The sequence below is a fragment of the Thrips palmi genome, unplaced genomic scaffold, assembly GCF_012932325.1.
Source record: "Thrips palmi isolate BJ-2018 unplaced genomic scaffold, TpBJ-2018v1 HiC_scaffold_1, whole genome shotgun sequence".
In the NCBI taxonomy this organism is placed as follows: domain Eukaryota; kingdom Metazoa; phylum Arthropoda; class Insecta; order Thysanoptera; family Thripidae; genus Thrips; species Thrips palmi.
The window spans coordinates 12,578,683-12,605,581 of NW_023144620.1; the positions used below are offsets into that span (position 1 = coordinate 12,578,683).

The window sequence follows — 26,899 nt, forward strand, 5'->3', positions numbered from 1 at the left end:
CCCGTCGAGCCCATGCAGTGAGGCGCCGGGACTCTAGGCAGGGCCGCACAGGTGAGTGTTGCCGGCCCGGCAGGCCACTGGCAGGCCAGAGCCGGGCGACCGCCGCGGGTCGGGTTACCTGGAGGGCCCACCCGGCGCGGCCGTAGTGTCGCCGCTGCCGCGTTCGCCGGAAAAAAATTCTTGCAAAGAGTTGCCGTTTGTGAGAACGGACCGCGGCAGGACAGCACCGGAATTCATCAGGGCAAAGGCCGCGCACGATCGTACCGGCAAAAGCCAAAACAAAGAAGGGGGTGCTGCGTTCATGGCGCTTTTTAGAAGATCCTCGTGGGAATGCGTCGGCCAATTGGTGTGATGGCGTGCACCGGGCCGTCGCCGTCACTGGGTCAGAGTCGGTCACAGTGCGTCGGCGTGCCGCCAGCACCGAGTGCAGTCATGTAGGGTGACGTCCGGGAGGCGGGGCCGGGCGGGGCGGGTCACGCTCTCGAGGCGGACTCGCCGAACCGAACGCAGTCCTCCATGTTTATTGCACTCGATTGCATCGACAATTATCCGAGTCGCGGTTCGCCAGACGGACTTCCCCCTGACCCGCCCCGCCCGCCCCGCCACGCCCGCCACAGGCCGCGCGACAGTAGCGCACCCTGGACCCTGGAGGGCCGGCGCGCCGGGGCTCTCAGCCAGTACAATAGAAAATAAAGGGCTTTGTGGCGAGGCGGGCGCCGTAATGTGGGGTCCGGGCACTCCAGGCACTCCAGGCGCTCCAGCAGTGGTGGTGTGACGTCAAGGTGCCGATTTGGAGAGTGCTAGAGCGGGGTGGCAGCCCACTGGCAGGGCAGGGACCCCTTTATGGGTCTCTTTGGACACGTCGTCTCGCTCAACGCGCTCAACGCGCTCAACGCCGCGCCGCCGCTGTCAGTTTAGTTGGACGCGTGGGGCTGTCGTGGCTGTCGCGCCGCGGGGGTGGGGCTGCCCGGGGGCGAATATCGACACCCCCGGGCAGTTTGGTGAACTGAGTGACGCGGCGACTCGCAGGCTGACGGGCGGCATGGATGGCAGTGTGCCGGTGACGGCGGTGGCGGCCACCAGCGCGCCTCAGAAGGGACCGACGAGGCGCCGACACGCAGGACACTGGTTGTAGAGGCTGGGTCGGCTACCGCACAGTGAGCCAGAAGGCCGGCGGAGGCGATCAGAAATCCCGGACGCGTTTTTGAGCTCCAGAGTCGATAAATTGGACTAGAACCGATCGTGTGACCCCACCAATGGATTGCTCTTTGAACAAGGAATCCATTGGTGGGGTCACACGTTTAGTTCGAGTCCTGTTTAGCTACTGTGGAGCTCAAATGCGTCTAGAGCTTAGGCCGGCCGCGCCGGTCTTCTGGCCCACAGTGTGCCGTTGCCACTGTGCCGCCCCGCTGGGCAGAGCCGGCAGAGCGGTCCTGTCCACCAAATAATCGAGTAGGCTGTGAAGCGCGGTCGGCCGGCAGCCGGCTCGGCAGCGGGATGGCCAGTGTCAGTGTCAAGGCCGCGGCGCGGGGCCGAAAGGCCTTTGGGCCGGCCGAGGCGTGGCTGCGAAACCACAGTGTAGTCGGCGTGCGTGCGGAGCGTGGCGTGGCGTGGCGGCGCGTGGCGGCCACTAGGCTCCGTTTTGCCAGCCGTCGTAACCAATTAAGAATGACGTGGTGCTGGCGGCGTGGTCGGCGCGGCGCGGGACTCACGTGGTTCCCCGCCAGGACCAGGAACCGCATCGCCGCGAGCTGTCGGCCAAGGTCGAAGGGCGCCGCCGCGCCGCCGAACGTCGAACGTCCCCGTCGTCGCGGACCCTCCCCGTCGAAGGGGATCCCAGGACGTTCCCGCGGCCTTCCCTGTCACGTGGGAAGGCTGCGAGCCAGCCGCACGCCGCACGAAGGCTCGGCCGACGCACGGACGCGCGCCTCGAAGTCACGAAGTCACGAGGCGGCGACACGAAGACTCGAAGACACGAAGCCACTCGTGGTTCGGTTCGGTCATCGCGGGCATTCCGGACACGCAGACCACTTGGAGGATTGGCGGTGCGGTGCGGTGCGGTGCGGGCCGCGTAACGTCTTTCCGCTTATAGCCGCCGCCATCATCCCAAAGTCCCAAGGACTCCTTGAAGCGCCGCGTCTGCCGCGAGGACTGCCAGAAAGACGGGCAGGCGGGCCGAGCGAGCGATGGCCATCTGAATGGATGGAGTATTGGCGCCGTCGGCCGTGGCGGGGGAAGACGAAGACGTGGCGGTCGAATGCCGAATCCAGCTTTGGATGGAAGCGAGTCAGGCGGTGGCTGCCTCCGTCTTGCTGCCTCGGCCCGCCTTGCTGTAGGCCGAGCTGCAGGGCCTCCCTCCTCCCTGACATGACGGCTGGCCAGGGACGCCCCGAGCCCTGTGCCCTGCACAGTGTCCTGCACAGAGCCCCGCACACAGTCTGCGGGCTGTCAGTCTCTCACGCCCATCTACGGGACGCCCCATGAGTGAGAAAGAGAGAGAGAGAGCAGAGAGAGAGAGAGAGAGAGAGAGAGAGAGACCTGGCGCTCGGAATGAGCCTGAAGGGACGCGCCATCATTGGCACGCCCACGTGGACGTCAACAAAAGGTCCCATGGATTTCCACCGCCTTAATTGACTCTCTCTCTCTGTGTGTGTGTGTGTGTGTGTATAGGTGTGTGTGTGTGTGTGTGTGTGTGTGTAGGGGTGTGTGTGTGTGTGTGTGTGTGTGTGTGTGTGTGTGTGTGTGTGTGTGTGTATGCATGTGAGCGTGTGTATGTGTGTCTGTGGGTCTCGAAACGCACGCCAACGTGAATTCGGCACATCAAACGACGAATGCGGCGCGATGTCGATAGTGAGAGAGCGTGAGCGAGATAGAGAGAGGAGCAGAGAGAGTGGGAGAGGGGGAGAGAGTGAGAGAGAGAGAGAGAGACGGAGTCCTACGCAAAGAGAGTGGCATGAATAAACGGCGGCGCGGCGGTGAGCGCTGGATTCGGCGCCACCCAGAGGGACCCGCACGGACCCAGGGGCATTGTTGTCAGGATGTCAGTGGCCCCGCCCGACCCAGGCCTGCCTAGCGCAGCCCAGCCCAGCCCAGCCTGGCCGCGCCGCCGCGCGGTGCGCTGGTCTCGCGGTCGCTGCAGGAAGAGACAAATGAGAGCACCGCCCCACCCCGTCTCTTCCTCCTGCCCCTTATCCAAGGAGATGAGAGAGAAGAAAAAAAAGTTTGCAAAAATAAAGTGGAACGAGGCCCGACATCCCCGGATTTATAGCACGTCTTCAAATCGGATTCGCTCCTCCGCCGTATCCACTTTGGAACCCCGCTCTCTCCCTCCCCTGCCCGCCTCCGGCTTCCCGGTTCATTTCCTGCACCCCTCCCCTCCCCCCCCCCCGCTCCCCCTCCCGTGTCGCACCCCCGTGTTGTTATCTCTAGATTCCAGCAGCCCCCGGCGGTGCACGGGGAGCTCGCTGGCTGGAGTGGCGTGCGCTCTGGAGTGCCTTGCTCTCCGTCAGGGACCTCTTTCTCCCGTGCACGGTGCACTCTTTCACCGCGAAGCGTGAAGCGGCGGCGACCTTGCGGAAAATGGCGTCACTTTTTCAATGCGGAACGGGACGCGCGGCCGGAGCAACGCAAATTGGTGTGCACACTACACTGTGCACACCTGGCGCCGTGTCGGAGCATAAGCAGCGTGAGCAGCCGGGGCGTGCCGCGCGCTGGGCCGGTGGAGCGAGCAGCCGTCTGATTCCGAACACTGCTTCGTCACTCTGTCTCTCTCGCACCCCTACGGACCACCCCATGAGTGCGAGAGAGACAGAGCGAGGAAAGCAGTGCTCGGAATCAGACGGCAGAGAGAGGTAGGGTCTCACGGCCGCGGGGACGCCTGCCGAGTAGGCCGTCCCGCCGCGCAGCCCTGCACCGCAGCGCGTCGCGCTGCCTGCCTGCCATTACCATTACCATTAAGGGCTAGACCACACATGATCGTATGCCATTTCGGGCCCGACACATGCTCGCCTGCACTGCAAAACGAGACATGGCCGTCCTTACTAAGGTGACACTTTATCCCGGCGGAGAAGAACCACCAACGGCTACGACTCCCACTCGCAGTATGGCCAGTCAGGGTGAAGGAGTACATCCCCCCCGAGGGGGTTATGCAGGCCTCCACCCCGGAACAGCCCCTGCAAGCACAACCGGTTCCGGTGCCCCCCTGCTTCGTCCCCTTATCTCGGGGATCAACGGCGTCCTCTTGGTCCAAATCTTGATGCATTGAGAAAGGTGGGCGCTCCGCCCTCCAGCCCGCCAACCGGGTGGTTCCGGAGGGTCGTTCCATCGCCCTGTCTCTGTTGCACTCGTGATACGTTGTACTACAGATAAGATGCGGCACTCAAACTTTGTCGCTCACGAAAAATAAAAAATGGGGCACCGCATCTACTTTTACAGAGTAACCGAAGGCCACCTGAAACTTCGGTGCGCACGGCGAAACAATTGTTTCCGAGCAGCGACCGACCCCAGGGAAAGGATTCTCATCTGGAAGTGGGCTGGGATTGGGGGAAAGGGGGAGGGGGAGCCAGCGATGGGGAGGGCAGTGCAGGCGAGACAAGGATGGTTTTTGCTCTCCATCGCAGCGACCCACTGAAATTAGATACCGTAGCGCCAAAACTGGAGGCTTGCCGGCCGTCAGGTTTGAATCGCTCCTAGCGAGTTCCGTTGTTGGCCTCGCCTCGCGGTGCTGGGAGTCGAACGCCGGTCCCCAGGATTGGTGGATCGACGTCGCTACGCGCTCGGCCACTGGGCCGCGTGACCCACGGCCTGCAGGTGCGCCCCGCGGCAGGCCACCCAGGCCGTCGACACCGCGCTGCCCGGTTACCTTATCTGGCCGATAACGACCGCGGCTCCTTTCTGCCGTGCTGTTCGCCGCCGTGCCGTTTGCAGCGCGGCACAAAGGGGCACAAGAGCACGGAGCAGACGGAGCACGCGCCGTCTGCCGTCTGACTCCGAAGGACCATTTCGTCGCTCTGTCTCTCTCGCACTCACGGCGCGCCCCCATGAGTGCGAGAGAGACAGAGCGACGAAACTACCCTTCGGAATCAGGCGGCTGGGACGCGGTCTGGGAGGCGGTCTGGGAGGCGGCCGGAGCGGCAGCACGCCGTCGCGGCGCGCAAAAAAGGGGGCTGGATTTATGTCTCTCGTCCCGGGTACGATTACGACGTCCCCCGGGAGGGTCGGCCAGTCGGAAGGCCGCGGCGCTTTTTGCGGCCCGCCGCCCTTACGGTGTGCTGGCAGGGGCGGGCCGCGGAATGCACCGGCAGGGCGGGGCACGGCAGCACGGCACGGCAGTACGGCACGGCGTCAGACCTGTTGAACCTGCTGAAGCGCGACGGGCCGCCTGATAGACGTGTCCAGGACGTGGCGTGACGCATCCTGCCTGCATCCTGCACCTCGCTAAGCGCACCGATGCGCGCCGCTGTCGCCGCTGTCGCCGCTGTCGCCGCTGTCGCCGCTGTCCCAGCAGACTGATTCCGAGAGTTGTTTTCGTCGCTCTGTCTCTCTCGCACCTAGGGTCAGGGCGGGGAAAAACTGGACAGGGGAAGAACTGGACACCCCACATTTTACTTCAAATGCCGTATGTCCTGGCCTGACAACTGTCGTGTAATGAACCGCTGATGCCACGGAACCACTTTTGATAGTTGCTATTCCTGTCCCTTCGGTATTTGAAGTAAAATATGGGGCGTCCAGTTCTTCCCCTGTCCAGTTCTTCCCCGCCCTGACCCTATGCGGGACGCCCCGTGAGTGCGAGAGAGACAGAGCGACGAAAGCGACTCTCGGAATCAGTCTGCAGAGGAAGTCATGGACGCGGCCTTGTTGCACTCAGCCAGCGACTCCCGACGGGCCGAAGGGCCGAAAGGACGAAGGCTTTGCGTCCTTCTGGGACAGTGCACTGCAGGGCGTCCTCCGCGCTTCCGCCTCGAAACAAGTTCGTCGACTCGGAACTGTCCACGCCACGCCGTTCCGTGCAGTCACCCCCAGCCGCCTGTGTCTGGGGCGCGTCTCTCTCGCACTCACGGGTCGCCCCGTTGGAGTGCGAGCGAGACAGAGCGACGAGACGGCCCTTCAGAACCAGGCGGCGGCCGGGCTTCTTTTCTTCCGCGATACGCGATACGCGCGGCAGCGCGGCAGGCTGTCTCCGCGAGGCGCGCCGCCTCCCCCGCCTCCCCCGCCTCCCCCGCCCCCCCGCCTCCCCCGCCTCCCCCGCTCGCTCCCCCGCCTCCCCCGCCTCCCCCGCCTCCCCCGCCTCCCCCGCCTCCCCCGCCTCCCCCGCCTCCCCCGCCTCCCCCGCCTCCCCCGCCTCCCCCGCCTCCCCCGCCTCCCCCGCCTCCCCGCCTCCCCCGCCTCCCCCGCCTCCCCCGCCTCCCCCGCCTCCCCCGCCTCCCCCGCCTCCCCCGCCTCCCCCGCCTCCCCCGCCTCCCGCCTCCCCCGCCTCCCCTCCCCGCCTCCCCCGCCTCCCCCGCCTCCCCCGCCTCCCCCGCCTCCCCCGCCTCCCCCGCCTCCCCCGCCGGCACGGCCGGCACCCCGTTTGCATTATTCAGCCGGTCGGTGGAAAAAGTGGACTGGGCGGGGAGGGTCACGGACCCCGCGGGAAAGAAACCGCCAAACTCAATTCGCGCGTTTGTGTTGTTCTCCACAGGATGGCCAGCACGACCATGGCCGCCGTGCCCCTGGGCTCGGGCCCCGGCCCTGGCTCGGGGCCGGCGCCGGCCACCACCGCCGTGGGGGCGGCCACACTGCTGTCCGGCACGCTGTCCGGGTCGCTGACGGCGTCCTCCACGGCCATGGAGACCGAGGTGCTGACGCAGCTGTTCCACGCCAACGCCGACCACTACCAGCTCTCCTTCGCCGCCATCAACCGCATGAGGCAGCACGCGCAGCTGTGCGACGTGACGCTCAAGATCGGCTCCGACTCCATCAACGCGCACCGCCTGGTGCTGGCCTCGGTCAGCCCCTACTTCCACGCCATGTTCAACGGTGAGGGTAAACCTTGGGGTAAACAGCGAGGCGAGCGGCAAAGCCAAACAGCCCGCGGCCATGCCGGCGCACAGTGGGCCAGAAGACCGGTGGAGGCGGCCCATGTTCTAGACGCGTTTTCGGCTCCAGTGTCGCTAAATGGGACTCGAACCGAACGTGTGACCCCACCTAACGAGGAATTCATTGGTGGGGTCGCACGTTCGGTTCGAGTCCCATTTAGCGACTCTGGGGCTCAAAACGCGTCTAGAGTTTTGGCCGCTTTCGCCGGTCTTCTGGCCCACTGTGCGGGCGTCCTGGCGGCCCGAAAGCGGAAAAGCGGGAAAGCGGCAAGGGGGGTTCGCGGTGGATTAGTCGCAGTTCGGCCGTTGGGCGCAGCGCCCTCGACGCCAACCTCCTGTTTATGTTTGCGGGTATGCGCGGGTTCGCGGCCCAGCGGACGGATAGGCTAGACGGATGGACGGACGGACGGCCAATGTTTCCAAACACGCACTGGTCGTTGGTCTTCCCCTCCCCCTTCCCCATTTTGCCACCGCCGACCGCAGAGCCCTTACGATAGCATCTGAGGGGAGGGCCGGGACATGAACATAAGGCTCGCCGACACTTAGACTTAGCTACTTTCAAAGAATAAGTCGGCCGGGTGGCGCGGGTAAAAAAAAAGGAATAGGGGAGGGGGAGGAGATCGGCGTAATCTTTTTCACAAGATTTCTAACTTGGCAAAAAGTACTGGAGGAGTTGGGTTCACTACCCCCTACTTGGTGGAAGGGCGACGGCCTGGCTACACGCATGGGACCCGATATCCGATACGTAATAAATCTCATCTGGTACAAATAAAACATTGAAAAAAAACTGATGCGCAGACGACATGGTGGAGAAGTTGCGGCCCGAGGTGACGCTGCACGACATCGACGGCCTGGCGCTCAAGCAGCTCATCGAGTACTCCTACACGGGGGAGATCCTCATCACGGAGGACAACGTGCAGGTGAGTCGACCCGTTTTCCGTTTCTAGCGTAGAGTGGTTTTCGTCGCTCTGTCTCTCTCGCACTCGTGGGGCGTTGCGCCCGGGTGCGAGAGAGACAGAGCGACGACACGAGCCTTTGTGTGTCCGCAGGTGCTGCTGCCCGCGTCCAGCCTGCTGCAGATGGGGCCGGTGCGCGACGCGTGCTGCAAGTTCCTGCTGCGCCAGCTGCACCCCTCCAACTGCCTCGGCATCCGGAGCTTCGCCGGTGAGGAGGCGACAGAGACACTAACGAAGCACCGGGGGCGTCTCCATTGTGGAGCTACTTGAGCCACCCTCTCATATTCATGTCCCTCTCAATCTCGCCGTATTAGACGGGACCCTCCCCTCCCCTCCGCCAACACCACCCCCTCCCCCTCCCCCACCCCCTTCCCGGTTCGTCGACCCGGCGTGTCATGAGGGGGTTCGCAGCGCGCACGCCACGAGGTGCTTGCCCCCCACAACCCCCACCCCCGGGCCCGGCCGCCGCCAGCCCCGAGGCCGTAGTGACCTTATGCGGGTTGAATGCCGTCCTGCCGGCCAGGTAGGCTGCACCCCGCAGGGGAGTGTGCGTGTGTGCGTGTGTGTGTGCGCGCGCGCGTGGGTGTACGGTGTATGTGTGTGGGGTGTGTGGGGGAGGGGGAGGAGGTGCATGCGTGTATGTGTAAGCATTGTGTGTGTGTTTTTTTTTCTCGGGGCGATGTGATGCAAACGTAATTGTCCGGCGGCGTCGAGGGCGGGGGTGCAGACTGATTCCGAGAGTCGCTTTCGTCGCTCTGTCTCTCTCGCACTCAGCAAAAGGCGTCCAGTATAGGAGCGAGGGAGACAGAGCGACGAAAAGCGACTCTCGAAATCAGTCTGCGGGGTTGCCCTAGGTTGCTGGCAATGGGGCGGGCGCGGTGGGGGAGGTGTCCGCCAGTCGTCCGCCCCGTCATAGACCGCGCCGCCCTGCCGATGACAAGCCGTTCGAGGTGACGGTGACAAATCGGCGCGGTCGGTGCGGCGCGGAAGGCAAGGCGATGACCGCTGGCGTGGCGGCCAATGGTGGCGTGGCTTTAGCCGCTGTGGCCTCTGGGCTGCCGCGGCCGTGCCACGGGTCATGCAAAGGGCAACGTAGCCAGCGCGTCCAATTTTGCTTTCTGTCTTTTTTTGGAACACAATGCCCTTGCTTTGCGCTCTGCACCGACTCTGCACACTCAAAGAAGAGGGTTCATTGCCCGTAGAAAAACCATTTCCAATAGTCTCGACCCCAGTGGATGTTTTCATTATGAAAGCGTGACAAGAGCCCTCTCTAGAGACAGGATCGCCCTATTTTCGAGTGTGTGACTCGAGTCTGTACTAACCACACTGCAACTTTTGTGGTTGGCTGTCGCGTGGGGCGGGGCCGTGTTCCGGGTTGCCTACGCCGCCGCCCTGCGTTCCCTGCGTCACGGCAGCCGGCAGTCACGCGCCTCTCGCCACGAAGGGCACTGCTTCTTGCACGCACGCCTGCAGACTGATTCCGAGAGTCGTTTTCGTCGCTCTGTCTCTCTCGCACCTATAAGGGACGCCCCATGAGTGCGAGGGAGACGGAGCGACGAAAACGACTCTCGGAATGAGCCCGCTGGCCGCGGCGCGGCGGCCACGCCTCGTGGAGGCGTCGAGTCGAGGCGTCGAGGCGTCGAGGCCTGGGTCGAGGCCGAGGCCGTGGCCTGGATTCGGCGGGCCTCGTCACATCCTCGCCGCGATCCTCCCAATAACGCGACGCCTTGATGCCTCGGCAGATGGCCTCTTCCCACGCGGACGCTTCCCTCTAGGCCTCCTCCAGGCCTCCGCCCCGCGGCCGCAACCTCGCCCGGCCTTGCCCGGCCTTGCCGCGCGGCCTCCACGCCTGGCTCCTCGCCCCGCTTCCTTTCGGCTCGGCCTCTACCGCACAGTGGGCCAGAAGACCGGTGGAGGCGGCCAAAACTCTAGAAGCGTTTTGAGCTCCAGAGTCGCTAAATAGGGGTCGAACCGAACGTGTGACCCCACCAATGGATTGCTCTCCGAACGAGGAATCCATTGGTGGTGTTACACGTTCGGTTTAAGTCCTGTTTAGCGACTCTGGAGCTCAAAACGCGTCTAGAGTTTTGGCCGCCTCCACCGGTCTTCTGGCCCACTGTGCACCGCCTCCACTCTGGCGGAACTCGAAAAGGGCGTCTCTGCTGGGCCTTTGCCACGGCGGCATGTTTCTGCAAGTTGCCTCCCTTGTTGTCGTGGGGCCGGGCGGCCGGGCAGGCCGGCCGGGGCTGCCGTTTCAACCTCCGACTCGCTGGCCATCCTCTTCCCCTCCCCCCTCCCCTCTCCCCCTCCCCTCCCCGGTCCCGGCGCACCCCCGGCGCCCAGCGCGGCATTATAGGTACTCCCGCGACTCCCCCCTAACTCCTGGTTCGTCATTTACGAAAGGAGCCAAGTTTGTCCCCGGCGGCGACAACAGAGAGTGACTCACCGACGTGGGCGCGGGGCGAGGCGGGCCGTTTGTAACTTTGTCGGACTACAAGATACTAGCCATAAAGGATTGATTGCAGGACGAGGGGCGGGACAGTGGGTGGGTGGAAGGGGGCGGGGGGAATCGATCAGTGTGCAGGCCGGGCTGGCCGCGCCCGGAGTGACCGCCACGCGGTGGAGTGACCGGCGAGCCGGCGGTCTTGGCGGCGGCGGCGGTCCGGAAGGGCTGCGAACCCTGCGAACCTCCCAAACCTGCAAACCCTGGAACAGGAAGAAAGCGATTCTCGCCCAGCGGCCCGCGGCTCTCCCTTTTTCCTGTAGGTTCCTTCCCCCATTATTCTTCTATCACGGCGTCGGCCCGCTGACGGGCACGTACAAAGACCTGGCGGTGGAGTGGCGCCCCGCGTCGCTGCGGCCGACGGCCTGCCGACGGCGCGCTAAAACGGCGAGGCTGTTTGGCCAGGCGGCGCCGTGGCCGCCGTGGCCGCGAGGCACTAGGCCGCCATCGTGGAGCCACCCAGGCGGCGGCCGCGCCAGGCGGGCTGTTTGCCCAGATGAACGTTTGCCTTGATGGCTGTTTGATCACCCCCGGCCCTGGCCGAGGCCCTGGCGGCCCTGGCGGCCCTGGCGGCCCTGGCCTGGCTCGGCTCGGCCTGCTCGCGTTACGGGCACAGGCAGGGCCGCCGCCAAACCCCGGCCCTTTACGAGGCCAGCAGGCTGCGTCGCTCTGTCTCTCTCGCACCCCGACGGTACGCCCCATGAGTGCGAGAGAGACAACAGCGCCGTTTCCGAACCAACTAGCGGCACGCCGAGGGCGGCCGAGGGCCTGATTGGCCTGGCGGGCCGGCGGGCTGCTTTCATCCCCGCGCCGCCTTGGAGTGCCGCCACACTGCCACACGTCACAACGACTCGGTGAGGCGGCCGAGACGCGCGGCGAGACGCGCGGCGTTGACGAGGCGAAATTGATTTTGCGGTTCACAGCAGAAGCCATGGCTACTCGCTCCGTTGTAGGGACGGCCCAGGCATGGCCCGGGGGAGGGGGGAGTAATCTCATTTTCCTGAGAGGATCGGCCACATCGGCCTTGGGCTGCTTGGTGGGGGCGACGGCCCGTCCAGATGACCAGGCCACGTCGGGCCATGCCCCACCCTTTCTTCTCGTTCTTCCAAACTCGGCAGCGCACTGATTCCGAGAGTCGTTTCCGTCGCTCTGTCTCTCTCGCACCCATGGGGCGTCCCGGATAGGTGTGAGTGAGACAGAGCGACGAAAACGACTCTCTCGGAGCCGGTCTGCTGCTCCCGATGAATCAGTCCGCAGCGCGAAGTCGGAGGGACGCCAATTATGGCTACAAGGGTAGACACTGTGGACCAGGCTGACGCTGGCTGGCGCCGGCAGGGCCGCAGGCTGGCAGGGCTAAGCTGCGCGGAGCCCAGCACGAGCCGGCCCTGGAGGAGCGTTGATTGGAGGCCCTGTGTACACAGCGAGACCCGGCCTTGGGAGGGCCTTGGGCCTCGGCCGCACCCTGCCCTCCCCCGCCCCACCCGGGGGTGCACCCCCCGGCCACCCCAGAGCGCCCTGAATGCAGAATCGGGGTGCGGCGGGGCGACGGCAGAGACGGACGACAGCCATTTGTTTGATGGCGTCTTCGCCATTACGACTTCAGCTGGGACGGCGCGGCGGCGTGTGTTCCAGAAAGCCCAGAGAGCATAAAGATGCTCCACGATGCGCGCACGCACGCGGCCGTCTGCTCGCCACTCGACGAGATCGCTCACTATCGGTGCAGAAGAGTCTGTCTCTCTCGCACCCCGACGGCACGCTACATGAGTGCGACAGAGGCAGAGCGACGAAAACGACCCTTTCGCAGATGGTTGCGGGAGCGACGCAGAGCAGATGCCGCTGTGAAGGAGGCCGGCCACGCAGACGCAGACAGGAAGCAGGGAGAGCGCGTTGAAAGTTGGGGGGAAATCGGCTGGGATGTCTGAAGCTCGATGTTCGAGCGATGAGCAGCCTTGCCGGCCGGCCTTGGTGTCCTCCCCCTCTCGGCCGCGATGGCGCGACGGAAGGAAAGGGCAAGACGAGCCCAGGGAAACGAAAACAGAAATACCGACGTTTGTTCCTGAAATAACAGTATTGAAGGGGAAGGGCGCGCAGCCATTTGGCCCTAAAACAAGGGCCCAGCCCGGCCCAAGGCCGTGGAGGCCGTAGGGCTGTGGGCCCGCCCCGTCCCGCCCGGCCCCGCCCCGCCCCGCCCATCGCTCTGACCTATTGCCGCGGTCATAAAAGGGCGCTGCCACGCCACTGCCGCTCGGTCAAGGGCTTTCGCGTCGCTTTCGCGGCTTTCACCGCCGTCCTGAAGGGCCGTCCTGAAGGGCGGCACGATGACGTCGGGGCGCGTCTCGCGTGTCCCTGCCTCAAAAGGGAGGGGGAGTCTGTGGGTCCCCGCGGGGTCCATCTCCGGATAAATCTCCCTTTCTGCCGCGCCGGTCGCGCCGGCTGGCTCCCCGGTCCTGACGGTCCTGCAGGCCGCCACCGTGCTGCCGGGCGGCCCGGCCCGGCCGTTCCCCTCGCCGGAAGGCTATTGAGCGCCTCCCCCTCCCCCTCCCCGCCCCCACGCACCGCCCCCGCCCCCGCTCCCGGAGCGGCGTAGCGGCGCGGGACGGTCCACAAGGACACCCAGGTGGCGAAAGTCGCCGTACCGCGCTTCTGCCGCCGCCGCCGCCGCCGCGCCTGCGCCTCCCTCATAGGACATGCCTCCCCGCTGGAGACTGTGGAGTCGCTTTCGTCGCTCTGTCTCTCACGCACTCATGTTGCGTACCCCCCGTGAGCGAGGGAGACAAAGCGACAAGGAGGACTCTCCGAGCAGCCTGTAGAGGCCGTGGCCGTGCCGTGGCGCCGTGGCCCGGACACCCTATTAGCGGTCCCAGCCGAGCCGCGTGCCATTCCATGCACTCCATATTTCACGGCGCTGTCTCCGACACTCTCCGACACTGCAACGCAACTAGTGGGACGTGGCCTGGCCGTGGCCTGGCCCTGCTTGGTGTTCAGCAGGCCATTCCAGCCATTCCTTGTACGGGCGTGCCCATCAGTGTCGCCGCACGAGTAGATAAAAATATCCACCATGCACCAGTGTGGGAAGGAGCCAGCCTCAGCCTGGGGCCTGGCCGCTAAAGCACGCTCACGCACTATGTGGGCGGTCCTCTCGAGAAAGTGCCTTGTGTTTGGCGCCTTCCATGCAGTCGACGCCGCCTGCCGGACAGCCGGGCGGGCCCGCCCGCCGCACGGGGATGCCCACCGGGTGGCCTACCCCGGATCCGCAGGCGCTCTGCAGGGGTGCGCGTGGGCCGACCCGCCGCGCCGCCACGCCGGGCGGGTTGCCTGTCGGCTGTTCGCAGGCGGCTCTGGCCCTAGGGTGCGTTCCGCGATTTCCCAGCAGACTGATTCCGAGAGTCGTTTTCGTCGCTCTGTCTCTCTTGCACTCACGGGGCGAAGCGCGTAGGTGCGAGAGAGGCAAAACGACTCTTGGAATCAGTCCGCAGTGCGTTCGTGTTCGTGCCCCCGTGGACGCAGAGGGTCGGTCGACGCCGAGGGTCGAGGACGAGGCCGTGGAGGCCGAGGAGCTATATCGCCCACCGTGATTTACGCGGGGCTCCCGGTCGGCCCCGGTCCCGGCGGGGTGTTCCAGTGCCCCGCCGCACCGCACCGCACCGCTCCCGATCCCGCGCGGCTTTGCTGCTCATTCCGCTGGGAAACAAACGACTCGAGGGTGGCGGTATTTCAAGCGGAAAAATACGCGCGTGCCGCGGGCGGGAAAACTCGCTTTGCAGTCCAGTGGGCGCGGCGTGGCGGGGAGTGGCGGGGCGGGGCGGGGCGGGCGCACCGAAGGCACTCCCTGGAGTGGCCAACGCCGTGCCGTCCCAAGGGACTGCTCCAGGGCACCCCAACAGGTGCTTGGCAGGGCCCCAGGACCGTCCAGGACCGAAATGCAGTGCAGGGCGTGCTGCTTCATGAAGGTGGCGATGAATTACACATCGCCGGGGCGTACGCTCCAGGCCCGGCCTTCGGCCCCGTAGGCCCACCCCTAAATGACTGCCCTGGGACCCGCGCACGCGCGCAGCGAGGGGCCTCGCGAGGTGTCGTCCAAGGCCCCGACGCGCCTGCCCTGGAACGCACAGCCAACGCAGCGCGCAGCGCGCAGCGAGGGGAAGGTCAAGTAACTCGCCGCGTCCTGGAAGCACTGGAGCATCCTGGTCCGGGCTGCACCGTGGAGGGTGCGCAGGTTTGGCCTGAGTCAATTTGCACAGCCGTTTATCACGAAGCGGGTTTCCAGCCGACGAGTAAAACTCCAGCAAGGACCATTTTAAATCTACTTTCTTTTTACTGCTTCGCAAATTTGTTCTTTCGAGGCGTTTCTTTCTCGGTGCGAATGTGGCCCCTCAGTAAGCTGGGCTGCCCCCCGCGCCGCGTCCTTGCAGTGTATACACGGTGGGTTTGGAGCCCTCTGCGTAAGCAGCTGATGTTGCTGCGACTCGACTGCAAGCGGACCGGGTCGATAGGCTTTCCCACCCTCACGCGCCGCTGTCCGTCTGTCCCTCTCTCTGTCTCTCTCTCTTTCCCTCTCTCCCTCACCCATCTGACGCCACCCACCTCTCATCTCATTTCATATCCCATCCCTTCCCGCGATTTGCTCTGCCCGTACAGTGTGGCGGACTGCGGCAGCGATGCAAATGCAGAGGATGGAGGGATGGAGGGAGGGGCCCTTCACTTTCACGGCGATGTTAAAGTTAATTTTGCTCAAAACGCGCGCTGTCCAAGTTGTTGAGCTTCATTGTCTACCTCTAATCTCTCTCTCTCTCTCTCCCATCCCACAGACGCGCACTCTTGCAAAGAGCTCCAGAGTTCCTCGCACCAGTTCGCCGTGCAGAACTTCCAAGAGGTGATGAACACCGAGGAGTTCTTGCTGCTGCCGTACAATGATGTAGGTCTCTCTGTCTGGCTCGTACCTTTCTTCCCCGACTGGCAGTTGAATGATTTTCGTTTTTGTTCGCTCCGCCCTCGGCTCCGCCCTCGGCTCCGCCAGGTTGAGGAGCTGGTGTCTTCGGGGCAGCTCAACGTGTCCAGCGAGGAGAAGGTGTTTCACGCCGTGCTCAACTGGGTCAAGCACGACCTGGGCAACAGGGAGCAGCACGTCGCCAAGGTGGGTTTATTCTTATATTCTTTCCTTTCAGACTATCGAAATAACAAGCAAAATAAAAAGCAAACAAACCAAACAGACGGATGAACGAATAAGTAAACTTGCTTTGCAGTTGCTGAAACACGTGCGGCTGCCGCTGCTGGAGCGTGACTTCCTGATGGCGCACGTGGACTGCGAGCCGCTGGTGCGCGCCTCCGACTCGTGCAAGGAGCTGCTGCTCGAGGCCATGAAGTACCACCTGCTGCCGGACCAGCGCGCCGCCCTCACCACGGAGCGCACCGCGGCCAGGCAGCCCGAGGGCCTGGAGCCCTACCTGTTCGCCATTGGTGAGGACCGGGACGACGCGCTGCACAGTGGGCCAGAAGACCCGCGCCGGCGGCCAAAACGCTCGGCGCGTTTTGAGCTCCAGAGTCGCCAAACAGGACTCGAACCGAGCGTGTGACTCCACCAATAGATTCCTCGTTCGAAGAGCGGTCCTTTGATGGGGTCACACGTTCCGTTCGAGGCCCATTTAGCGGCTGTGTAGCTCAACGCGTCCGGGATTTCTACCGCCTCCACCAGTCTTCTGGCCCACTGTGCACTGTCCAATGTGTGCTCAGTACACAGCTGTGGGAGTGTGCTTTCAAGTGTTTGGGATGAAAGCGTGCTTGTCTACGTACACATATGCGCGTTTGCCCAAGCGCTTAGTTTCGAATCGGTCATGAAGCAGATCCTTCGTAGACTTTATACAGTACAGTGCGGTAGCGAACGACTGGGCGAACGGCCTAGCGCGCCTACTACCCGTAGGGCCCAAATTAGAGTCCTGCCTCAAATGTAAAGTGTACCCGTCGCGTTGCCATGGCGTTGCCGCGTTGGTGAGTGTGTGCTGTGCGTGCACGCAGGAGGCGGCTCGCTGTTCGCCATCCACAGCGAGTGCGAGGTGTTCTCCACTCGCGGCGACCGCTGGCAGGCCATCGCACCCATGCTCTACCGCCGCTCCAGGGCCGGCGTCGTCGGACTCAACCGCCAGCTCTTCGTCGTCGGGGGGTAAGTCAGTTGGGTTTCGACGCCGGGCGGTTTATTTTGCCCTCATGGCTGCCGCAGTGTCTGGAGACTGGTCTGTCCCTGGCCCGCAGGTACGACGGCACCTCCGACTTGTCCACGGCCGAGTGCTACTCGCCGCACCACAACGCCTGGACCACCATCACGCCCATGGGCACCAAGCGGAGCTGCCTCGGTAAGCGTCAAGCCGCCAAGCCGCCAAGCCAAGCGCCAAGCACGTGCCTGCTTCGTCGCTCTGTCTCTCTCGCACCCCTATGGGACGCCCCCGAGTGCGAGAGAGACACAGCGGCGAAAGCGCTGTTCAAAGTCAGCCTGCAGTGCCACAGCTCAGTCTAAACCACGCCGCGTGCCCTGGCCTGTCTCCGGTTTGACTGTCCGCCTGGGATTGTTTCTGCAGGCATCTGCGCGCTGGACGGGCTGCTGTACGTGTGTGGGGGCTACGACGGCGCGTCGTGCCTCAACTCGATGGAGCGGTACGACCCCTTGACGGGCGTGTGGACCTCCTGCCCCGCGATGCTGCTGCGACGCCGCTACTGCCGCCTGGCCGTGCTGGGTGCGTACCGTCACCACCCCTCGTCGCTCTGACTCTCTCGCGCCTCCTCGCCCCCCGAGCGCGAGGCCAACTCTCGGACACCGTTAGCAGACTGATTCCGAGGGTCGTTTTCATCGCTTAGTCTCTCTCGCACCTGTACGGGACGCCCCATGAGTGCCAGAGAGACAGGGCGACGAAAACGACTCGCAGAATCAGTCTGCTGCAGCCGTCGGACGGGCAGGACACCGTCAACACGAACCCGTCTCTCTGTGCAGACAACTGCATCTACGCGCTGGGCGGCTTCGACTCCTCCAACTACCAGGCGACAGTGGAGCGGCTGGATCCCCGCGCGGGCCGCTGGGACCCCGTGCCCTCCATGTCGTCGCGGAGGTCCTCGTGCGGCGTGGCGGCCCTGGACGGCATGCTGTACTGCGTGGGCGGCAACGACGGCACCATGTGCATGAGCTCGGGGGAGCGCTTCAACGCGCGGCGGCAGGCCTGGGAGCCCATCGCCGCCATGCACTCGAGAAGGTGAGCCAGGCAGAGCACTGCAGAGCACTGCGAGCACTGCAGAGCAGCCAGCAGACGTTCCGTGTCTCCGTCGCACTCAAGGGGCGTCCCCGTCCCCTGGGCGTGCGAGAGAGACGGAGCGACGAAAGGACTCTTGGGAATCGACCGGACCTGGCGGTCCAACGGCGCGGTGCGGTGCAGCAGCTCATGCACGCCGTGTTGTGTTCCAGGTCCACGCACGAACTGGTGTCCATGGGCGGCGCGCTGTACTCGCTGGGCGGCAACGACGGCAGCTCGTCGCTCAACTCGGTGGAGCGCTACGACGTCGCCACCAACAAGTGGACGCTGGTCACGTCCATGCTGACGCGCCGCAGCTCCGTGGGCGCCGCCGTCCTGGACTGCCTGGGCGTGCCGTCGTCGTCCTCGGCCAGCTAGTCCTTGCTCGTCACTGCCCTGTGATCGCCGCCATGCGCCGCCGTGCCGCGCCACGTCGCCCTGGTCGCCGCGCCGTCAGAGCCCCTCCAGGAAGACGGCCTCGACGACCCCGACGTGGCCGCGGCCGCCGCCAGGCTGGAGTGCCTCATCTAGGACTCGCTGCAAGGTGCTGTGACGTAGGAGAAAGAATTGAACCATCGCTGCTCCGCGCCTTACACTCTGACGCGGTGGTGAAGGCTCCATTCTTTCCCCTTTCCAGCCCACTCTGCGCCACGGCACTTCGGCACTTCCCTCACGCTGCGCATGCGGCCCTTCGCCCCGGGGCGGCGGCCAGCCAGGTCTCGCCGCCTGGCCACAGCAAAGGCCGCCTCCCGGGGCGTCACCACATCGTCACATCGTCACGTCACGCGGGCAGTGACGCTCGGACGCCACGGGGGCCGAGGCTGTGCGGCCCCCGCCACCCCAAGGCCCTCGCGCCTGGGAGCCCCCACTCGGGGAAGAGACAAGCAAGCACGCCGCCGCTGTCTATGAGAGGGTTGACGCTCAACCGCACTCAACTTGCAAGTGTGGGCGGGCACGTTCCCGCCACACTGCTGTGAGATAACATTTTGTGATACCTCTGAATTTGCACAGCAACACTGCCACCGACCTGCCGGTTTGCCACTTCGGATGAGAGGAGGACAATGCACGGCTCATTTTCTGACGTGCGCTGCTTGGTTTCCCAACTGAGTTTTCGTTTAAGACCAGGCCTGTGTTTACTGAAACTTAGAAAAACCGGATCATTTTATAACTATGGGTATTTATGACAAAAAAATCATTTATTATCAGCAATTTATTACCAACACTGCCAGTATTTTCTAGAGCGAATTGATTCTTATTTTATGAAGTATACTTTTTGGATGGAGTGAGATTATTTTGTACTCCCTTTATTCTTTGGAATCTTTCATATTACCATAATGTTAAAACTAAAGGAGATTTTCAGTACTTGACCAATATGTTAAATGTTTTGAATTTTCAGTCTATTAAGTCCCCCCTCCCCTTCTGTCTATATATTTACTCAAATACTGTACTGATCAAGGTTCCATTTCAACTGCCTTGTGAGGTTCTCTACTGCCCATAATGTGACATACAAATTGTTCTATTTCTGTTTCAACTATTATCGAGTAACTTCCTTGTTGCTTGGGACAAGACTGAAATATTGCTTTTCAATTATGTACTTACAGGTTTTTGGGTCATGGTTTGATTGAGAAAGTGAGCAATGTGGTGAAGAAAATGTCATGTGCATAAGTGTGCAGTATACATAAATTCAGTTTGCTGAGATGGAACTTAAAACACTGAGCCATGTGAGACGAATGTAGTGATATTAAATATAAGGAAGTAAATATGTACAGAAAAGAAAAGAGAATTAATAGTTCTTTAAGTTCTCAGCTTGCAATCACTAGAAGTAGCAAAACAACTGATGTCATTTATCATAGTCACGATTACTAGATTTTATGTCTATCGTAGTCAAAATATTGTAGAATAGATTAATTAAATGAATAGGCCAGAGTTAGATGCAGATAGTTTGTACAACCAAAAGAATCACACCTCATTCCATTTAGTGGGATATGCTTATGCTCTTATCTCATGGCTTATGACTTCTTAAAGAATCTTTGTGACTGATTTTAGTTCTTAATACACCAGCTATGTCCTCTATTTTTATTTCATTCTGAATAGTAGAGTTACCATTAGCTCACTGAAATTGAATCTGTGTAGTTGAAGTTTGTTTGCACACCATTGTAGTTCCATTTCTAAGCGAATGAAAGGAACAAATAAAAGTCGGAGGAGTAACTTACTTAATTGATTTACTTTTCTTGATGAAATAATTTATAATTTATTTAATGGAGACCCTCTACATCGAAATTAACCATCAGGAAAGAATTCTGATTGAAATGATTGTTAGTCTAAACAGCAAACCATACAAGGTTGGGTAATGAAGGTGCCAGAAAGGTCTCAGTCTACATTTGTACACATTGGGGACTCTGAAATAGGAGTGAGTGAATCACCTATTGAAGGACTACATGTGCCCCTCATGCAGAGACTGCAAATCGAAAAGATGAAAATTAGAAGCACTAGGAGTAAGTGATCTATGGTGTATACAGTCTACCAATAATTTATCTTTGAAACGGTTTAGTAAAAATTAAAAAGGTCTGCTGTTACCTGATGACAATCCTCCATGAGCTAGGAAAACCAAGAAACAAAATTTAGTTAGAAAACAACATGGTTTAGTTTTCCCATTGATAACAATAGTAATCTTGACTCAACCCTAAGAATCATTCTAGTAAATGATGGCTTCTACTCAAGGTACCGAGAAAATTTAAGTACTGTACCTTAAGGGGGCACACCAGTGAAAATCGTCAAATTTTTGCCTTCTTTTTTATTTTCTCTTAATTTTCTGCTATTCATCCCGAGTCGAAGGCCGCAAACCCGACCCCAAAATTCCAATTACTTTGGCTTGTGCACATTTTTAAAGTTGCTAAAAAGGTAATTATTTTTGCATATTTTAGACCAATTGTTAACGTTCAGGTTTTTCACTTGAAGTTCAATTACAAAACCTTTGAACCACCCAAAAGCAGTTGAAAAGAGGAACATTTTGGCGCAAACTGAACTAAAATACGTCAAAAAGCGCATTTATAATCCGAAAAATCACGTCAAATCTATGTTTCTACTTAAAGGGCTTTTTCTCAAAACACCGTTTTTGTACCTTTGTGCCACTCTCACGGGCGCAAAAATGAAGATAATTAAATGCGGTTTGCGGCAAAATGTTTCTTAAACTTGCGGCTATGGTCTGAACCTCGGAAATGGCCATCCCATAAATAGGACGTGAGCTGCAGCCATGAAAGCGCGAAAAAATTGGTTAAAAAATTTGTTTCTATTTTTGCCTTTTGAAAAAACAAATTCAAAATCATTCTTTTTGCACGCCCGTGGTTCAGACCATAGCCACATGTGTCCTGTTGAGAAATTTTCAAATCCCGTGCTCGTGGCTCAATCCAGAGAGGCGGAATCGTGGCAGGAGTGAAGCAAGGTCGCAGAAAAATGTACTGCACTGGCGCTCCGTCTTGCCATCGCCACCCCGCCCTCCCATACTGATTTTCCTTTTCTTTGACATAATTTTGAACCAAGAATAAAATATCAATCGAATACATAGGTTACTTTTCTCAGAATGATCGTTTTTCGAAACCTCTGCATTTTCACTGGTGTGCCCCCTTAACCATAAATAATGCTCCATGCCTCTATCATCACTCTACTATCATTCTGTGACTAATGCATACATTTTCAAGTAAAAAAAGATAAACAAAACCTTGACAACAAAAATATATTGAGTAAAAAATACAAGAACATTGAAATAGGGTCCAACTTGACCGAGGCTTTTCACTCTTTATCACCTCACTTGACTGATCCAAGCTACTGAGACGGCCGCACCAAAATTTGAGCAGCACTTGCTGCAGATCGGCTCACGACTGACTGTGCAGTGCGGCCGTGGCCAGGGCTTTCTACAGTAGCTGGCCCAATGCCGCGCCCAACGCCCCCGAAAGAATCGCCTGCAACCGAAACCACTAGGTAAGCTCGGTCCTTGCACAGGTCAAAGGAGATGTACAAGTAAAACCCCCATCAAGTTGGAACCTTGCTTTCATTTTAGAGAGATGCACTAGACAGCAAAAATGCATGCCACTACATTGAAAAAATTAAGTGTTTAGGAAGATAAATTTATTTTGTAAAGAAAAAAAGGAATGGCTAAAAGAAAATAAAACTCCAAGTATGTAGAAGTGACTATTTATTGATGTGGTACAATGAACCTGTGACATGCAACCAATCATGCACCTAAACTCAACAATATATTACTCAAATGCAAGGCCATACAGGCTCCTTGCTAATAAATGCATAAATTTAAAACAAGAGGCCATAGAAACTAAAGAAAAAAAAAAACAAACCCCAGTTCAGTCTGCAACTTTAGCAAACACCGCATAGTTAACATTAGTCTTCAAGCTCAAAGTGCCTCAAAATACAAACAGATGAAAATATCCAGAAAATCTATTGTTTGCTTTCTGAGAAACTTAACAAAATTACACATAAAATTACAATGGACATAACACTACAGAATCATGCAAGAAAAATAATCAAAAGTTGAAAAAAAAAGAAAAATGCTAATATTAAACAATATTACTAAAAGTTACTTCTTACTTTTCAGCAACTTCTCACTAGCATCATCAAAGGCAGGGTCACCAATGTTTAGCATCAAGCTAGAACCACTCAGGAACACCTTGTTTTGAGAGTTGGCAATCTGCAACAAAAAAGAAGAGTAAGAAAACTGCTACGTTTTTGGACATTACATTTCAGTCAAACATCTCAGAGATTATGTGAAGAACCAAATGACTAAAGAGAAGACTCATACCGTCTTGGAAATGGTTTGGGCTGCACGGATTTTGCGAAGTTTCAGGAAACCTGGATTCATACCAATGGCCTGGCCCAAGTAAGCAAGAGTTAAGGATCATATAAATAAATTTGAATTAAGTGAATTAAAATTGATATTAAAATTTGAAATCTATGCATGTTAAGGATATCATTTTAGCAGCTTCAGCTTCTCCCTCAGCCTGAACAATCTTCTGTTGCTTTTCTTGCACAGCACGCTCCACAACGAACGCTGCTCTCTGGGCTTCTTGTTGAGCAACCTAGAGAAAGAAATCCATAATTAATATAAATGTTATCTGAGACTGAAGAATACATACAAAGAAAAAGTCTAACCTGTTTAGATTCAACAGCTGCTGTGTACTCCTTGCCAAAGCTCAGTTCTGTGATAGACACATCATCCAAAATGATGTTGAAATCCTTGGCCCGCTCTACAAGCTCTCTCCTGACCAGCAGGGATACCTGTCAAAGTCAGTATGTGATTAGAACAATTAGGACCCATAGTAATAACAGTTAAAGAATGTCAATAGGTGTAATGGCATTAGACATATCTTTGAGTAATTTTACAACGAAACATATAATAAGGTAACCGACCTGCTGTCTTTGAGTGATGAGCTGAGAAGCATTAAACTTGGCTACTACAGATTTGAGAACTTCATTACAGATTGATGGCAAAACTTTCTCATCGTAGTCCAAACCAAGTTGACGGTACATAACTGGCAATGTTGCTGCATCAGGTCTAGACAAAACTCTCAGAGAAATATTGACCATCTGTAAATCCTTGGAGCCAGTTGGTGATGAGATTTTTCTAGGCCGCGACCTAAAGTCAAGAATAAAAATAGCATACATGGCAGAAAACTCATCAGTAATAGCACAACAGCGCCAAGACTATCCTTACCTAATGTCATAAATAATTGGGTAGTGGAACCATGGGACCCTAAAGTGAAGACCCTCAGCATGAACTTCCTGTTGAATTCCACTCAATCTGCTAAAGATGATAGCTCTGTGACCACCTTCCACTGGAACAGAAAGGAATAAGCCATTTAGATGAGGAAAGTGAGACCCAATGAATGAGGTTTGCATAACCTCCAAGCATAGAGGTGGGAAAAAAAATTGCAGGATGTAAAATAAGACAAGACAAAAGAGGACAATAAGTAATGCTATTTTCAAAGTCAATTTTGGATTTCAAGTGGGTAGAGCAAATGAGCAGGGGATAAAATGACTAAAGTACAAAGGACAAGGGTTACAAGGTAGAAAAACTTGCAGAGGTTTAAGACGAAAACGAAACTGAAGGGAGTGGAAATCAGATTGCCACAATAAATCCCTCGGTCGCCACACGGTCTGAGATTTCCCTCGATTGCTGCCACTGATTTCAGAGGTGGAACTTACCGGTGTACATTGACTGGCTGATTCCATAGGCAGACGCTCCGGCCATGCAAAGTAGCGTGACACCGGTATTCACGCCTTTCGGGGTCTTGCCAAGACGGCCCAACAAGTCGTTCAAGCTGAACTGAGACATTTTCAACTTTCACAACGCACTAGGCCAGACTCAAACTTGGATAACAAAAATGATGTAAGAGTTGTGAATTTCCTTGTACTTGCACGAGGACCTCAGGTTGTGGTAAGAAGAAGAATAAGAAGTGCACAAGTCGTGGTCTGTGACGTCACTAGCAGTGCTGTGTCAAAATCGGATAACGTTCTCATATGTGCTCTGATTATTAATTAATTTGCAGATGTAGCGTATGTTACTACTCATTCCGTTACTTTTGCGACATCATAATAATTTTTGAGCATTACAGAAAGCTTACTGACCGGCTTCTTCCATCATTTTATCATTTAGTACACAGTCGCGCAAAGCATTGTAAAGTGAAAACAAACCGACAAACCTACGAAAACCTAACCTATAGCTTCATTCAACGACAATGAAAGATTCAATGGGTCCCGGTCTCTGTTTCGTCCAATTTTCACAACTCTAGAGCTGGAGCGAGAACTGGTCCGAAAACATGACATCATTCAAGAGTATTGATTAATGGCATTTACCTCTGCTAAGGATTTTCCGTCAATTCAATGGATAAAGTCAAAGCTCTTGCTCTGTAAGTATGCGTAGAGTCTGAACCAAACTTACTGACATGCTTTATTAATATTTGTTTGTGGTATTTAATGTGACAACTTTTCTTGTTCTTTTTTCAGAGAACTTGGCTTTGTAGAAACTTTTAATGTTTGTCAGCCAGTTAAATCCGTCTGTCAAGAGAAAGGTTTGTTCATAGAAATATTTTGATGATGCTTTAAATTTGTTGCATAAATGATTTGACTGTTTATTTTTTTTAATACCATTTCAGGAGGGTTGCTGAATTTTGATTTTGTAATAGTGATTGATTTTGAATCAACTTGTTGGGATACCAAAGATAAACAATCAAAATGGCAAAACTTAGCTGAAATCATAGAATTTCCCGCAGTCTTGCTAAATTTGAAAACTGGTAAAATTGAGGATGAATTCCACCAGTATGTAATGCCTGTGGAAAATCCAACTTTATCAGAATTTTGTACAAAATTAACTGGTAGGTTGTTTTAGATGTGTGACTGAACATATTCTTCTGAAACAGGGCAACGTAATTGTTACCAAAAAAGAAGGTCATTACAATTCTTTTTGTCGTGGATTGACTTCAGAGAACCTGAAATTTTTACTTCTGCCTTTTTGGAACTATTACGTTAGGAAGAGCTTTTTATTTGCTTTGCCTTGCAAATAACATACAAAGTTACATTGAACAAAAAATGTGTATGGTCTTTACAATTGTAGGCATCACTCAGGAAACAGTCAATGCTGGAATACCTTTGGGGACATGCATAATGCTTTTTAACAAGTGGATTAACCAAATGTCCCTGGAAAGAAAAATGACGTTTCACAAGCCATGTATTGGACACAAAACTTGTACTTTTGTCACATGGTCAGGTAAGACAGGAGCGATTCATTCAGTAACATATTTGAAATTCTCACCATTCTTTCTGTTCTTAAAGTAACTGGCTTTCTTTCCTCAAACCTCAGATTGGGACCTTTCCATGTGCTTACAAAATGAAACAAAGCGGAAGCAGCTGAAGAAACCAGATGTTCTTTCTCAGTGGATTGACTTACGTCTTAGCTACAGAGTAATGACCAATTTACTTGCTTTCCATTTATTTGTTGTAGGGTAAATCAAATTTTATGAAATTGTGACTTAGCAACAATCACGTGGTAACTCTTGCTTCCTCTTTTAGAAATTCTACCAGCGGAAACCTCAAGGACTTAAAGGAGCTCTGGCAGAATTAGGATTGCCTTTTACTGGTAGAGAGCATTCTGGTATAATTGATGCTAGGAATACTGCTAATCTTGTGTATCGAATGGTCAAAGATGGCTGGCAACTCATAATCACCAGCTCTACACAGCTGTCATCACCCCAGGTAAATTTTTGAAATGAAAATAGGGCAGGATGGTAATCACCTTACTCATTTTAAAATTCTGAAAATGTGCTGATTTCCTTTCCTGTTTACCAGGTAAATGCAAAGAGGTGCCCTTTAGGAACTTTAAAAAACTCAGGAACTCCTCTAAGTAGAGAAGGACAGTCCAAAGGACGCACATTGAGGAGTACCTTTTTAAACCATAGTAAGCCAGAAAAAGACAATCTTGTAAAGCTGTGTCTAGCCCCTGGTAACATCTATAAAGATAAAAGTAATAAAAAGACTGTTGGCAATGGGTTACTTGGAAAGACTAGTCCCTTCAATTCTTCAAGAAATGTTCCAGACAATAATAATTTTATGAATAATGTCTTGAATACATCCACTCCCAAAAGGCAAAATTTAGTCTTATCAAGCTGCAAGCGCACCCCTCCCTTGTGTCGTTGTGGACGTAGAGCTGTATGTAAAGTTGCTAACTCTCCTGGACCTAACCAGGGTCGCAGTTTCTTTACTTGTCCTAATCCGCGCCGATCTTTAGGAATGGTTTCAAAATCGTGCAGCTATTTTATGTGGTGCTGAATCTTGTTTAAATAATCCAGAAATATAAGTAAAATACATTTATTGTTCTGATTTCTCCCTTTTCCTGAACTTTTAAACAAATAAGCTGTAAAAAGGAAATTTTGCCTTTTTTGGTCAAAACAAAAAAGCAACAAACACAAGAACTCGATATAAGAACTACCACATGAAAGAATGCAATAAATGCAATAAGTCAAGAAAACATATAATTTAAAAGAAAAATCAACTTATATTGCAGTGAGATTCTACAGCCAACTTTTTCTG

At 56.5% G+C, this 26,899-nt stretch overlaps 3 protein-coding genes across 5 annotated transcripts; 2 read left to right on the forward strand and 1 right to left on the reverse strand.

Annotated features, from left to right (window-relative positions):
- On the forward strand, positions 1-20,018 carry LOC117647243 (kelch-like protein 17). The gene is made up of 12 exons (XM_034388965.1): positions 1-51; positions 6,680-7,017; positions 7,875-7,996; positions 8,126-8,240; positions 15,344-15,450; positions 15,553-15,669; positions 15,779-15,992; positions 16,548-16,692; positions 16,782-16,882; positions 17,105-17,260; positions 17,515-17,770; positions 17,980-20,018. The coding sequence occupies exons 2-12, from the start codon at positions 6,681-6,683 to the stop codon at positions 18,182-18,184; spliced, it is 1,875 nt and encodes a 624-aa protein (XP_034244856.1). The 5' UTR covers positions 1-51; position 6,680; the 3' UTR covers positions 18,185-20,018.
- On the reverse strand, positions 20,012-24,286 carry LOC117648069 (prohibitin-2). 3 transcript variants are annotated; one of them, XM_034390448.1, is made up of 9 exons: positions 24,020-24,283; positions 23,529-23,649; positions 23,225-23,450; positions 22,967-23,092; positions 22,786-22,893; positions 22,617-22,694; positions 22,406-22,505; positions 20,384-20,404; positions 20,012-20,264 (listed from the first exon to the last, which is right to left on the reverse strand). In XM_034390448.1, exons 1-9 carry the CDS (start codon positions 24,147-24,149, stop codon positions 20,254-20,256), a joined length of 921 nt encoding a protein of 306 aa, XP_034246339.1. In that variant the 5' UTR covers positions 24,150-24,283; the 3' UTR covers positions 20,012-20,253. The 3 variants fall into 3 exon arrangements, with proteins under 3 accessions (XP_034246339.1, XP_034246260.1, XP_034246173.1); XM_034390369.1 differs by having other exon boundaries at positions 20,012-20,404; XM_034390282.1 differs by lacking the exons at positions 20,012-20,264; positions 20,384-20,404 and adding an exon at positions 21,521-21,765 and having other exon boundaries at positions 24,020-24,286.
- On the forward strand, positions 24,259-26,676 carry LOC117647856 (ERI1 exoribonuclease 2-like). The gene is made up of 8 exons (XM_034389857.1): positions 24,259-24,370; positions 24,471-24,723; positions 24,821-24,885; positions 24,970-25,188; positions 25,428-25,580; positions 25,674-25,774; positions 25,883-26,065; positions 26,159-26,676. Exons 2-8 carry the CDS (start codon positions 24,698-24,700, stop codon positions 26,636-26,638), a joined length of 1,227 nt encoding a protein of 408 aa, XP_034245748.1. The 5' UTR covers positions 24,259-24,370; positions 24,471-24,697; the 3' UTR covers positions 26,639-26,676.
- The last annotated feature ends 223 nt before the right edge of the window (positions 26,677-26,899 follow it).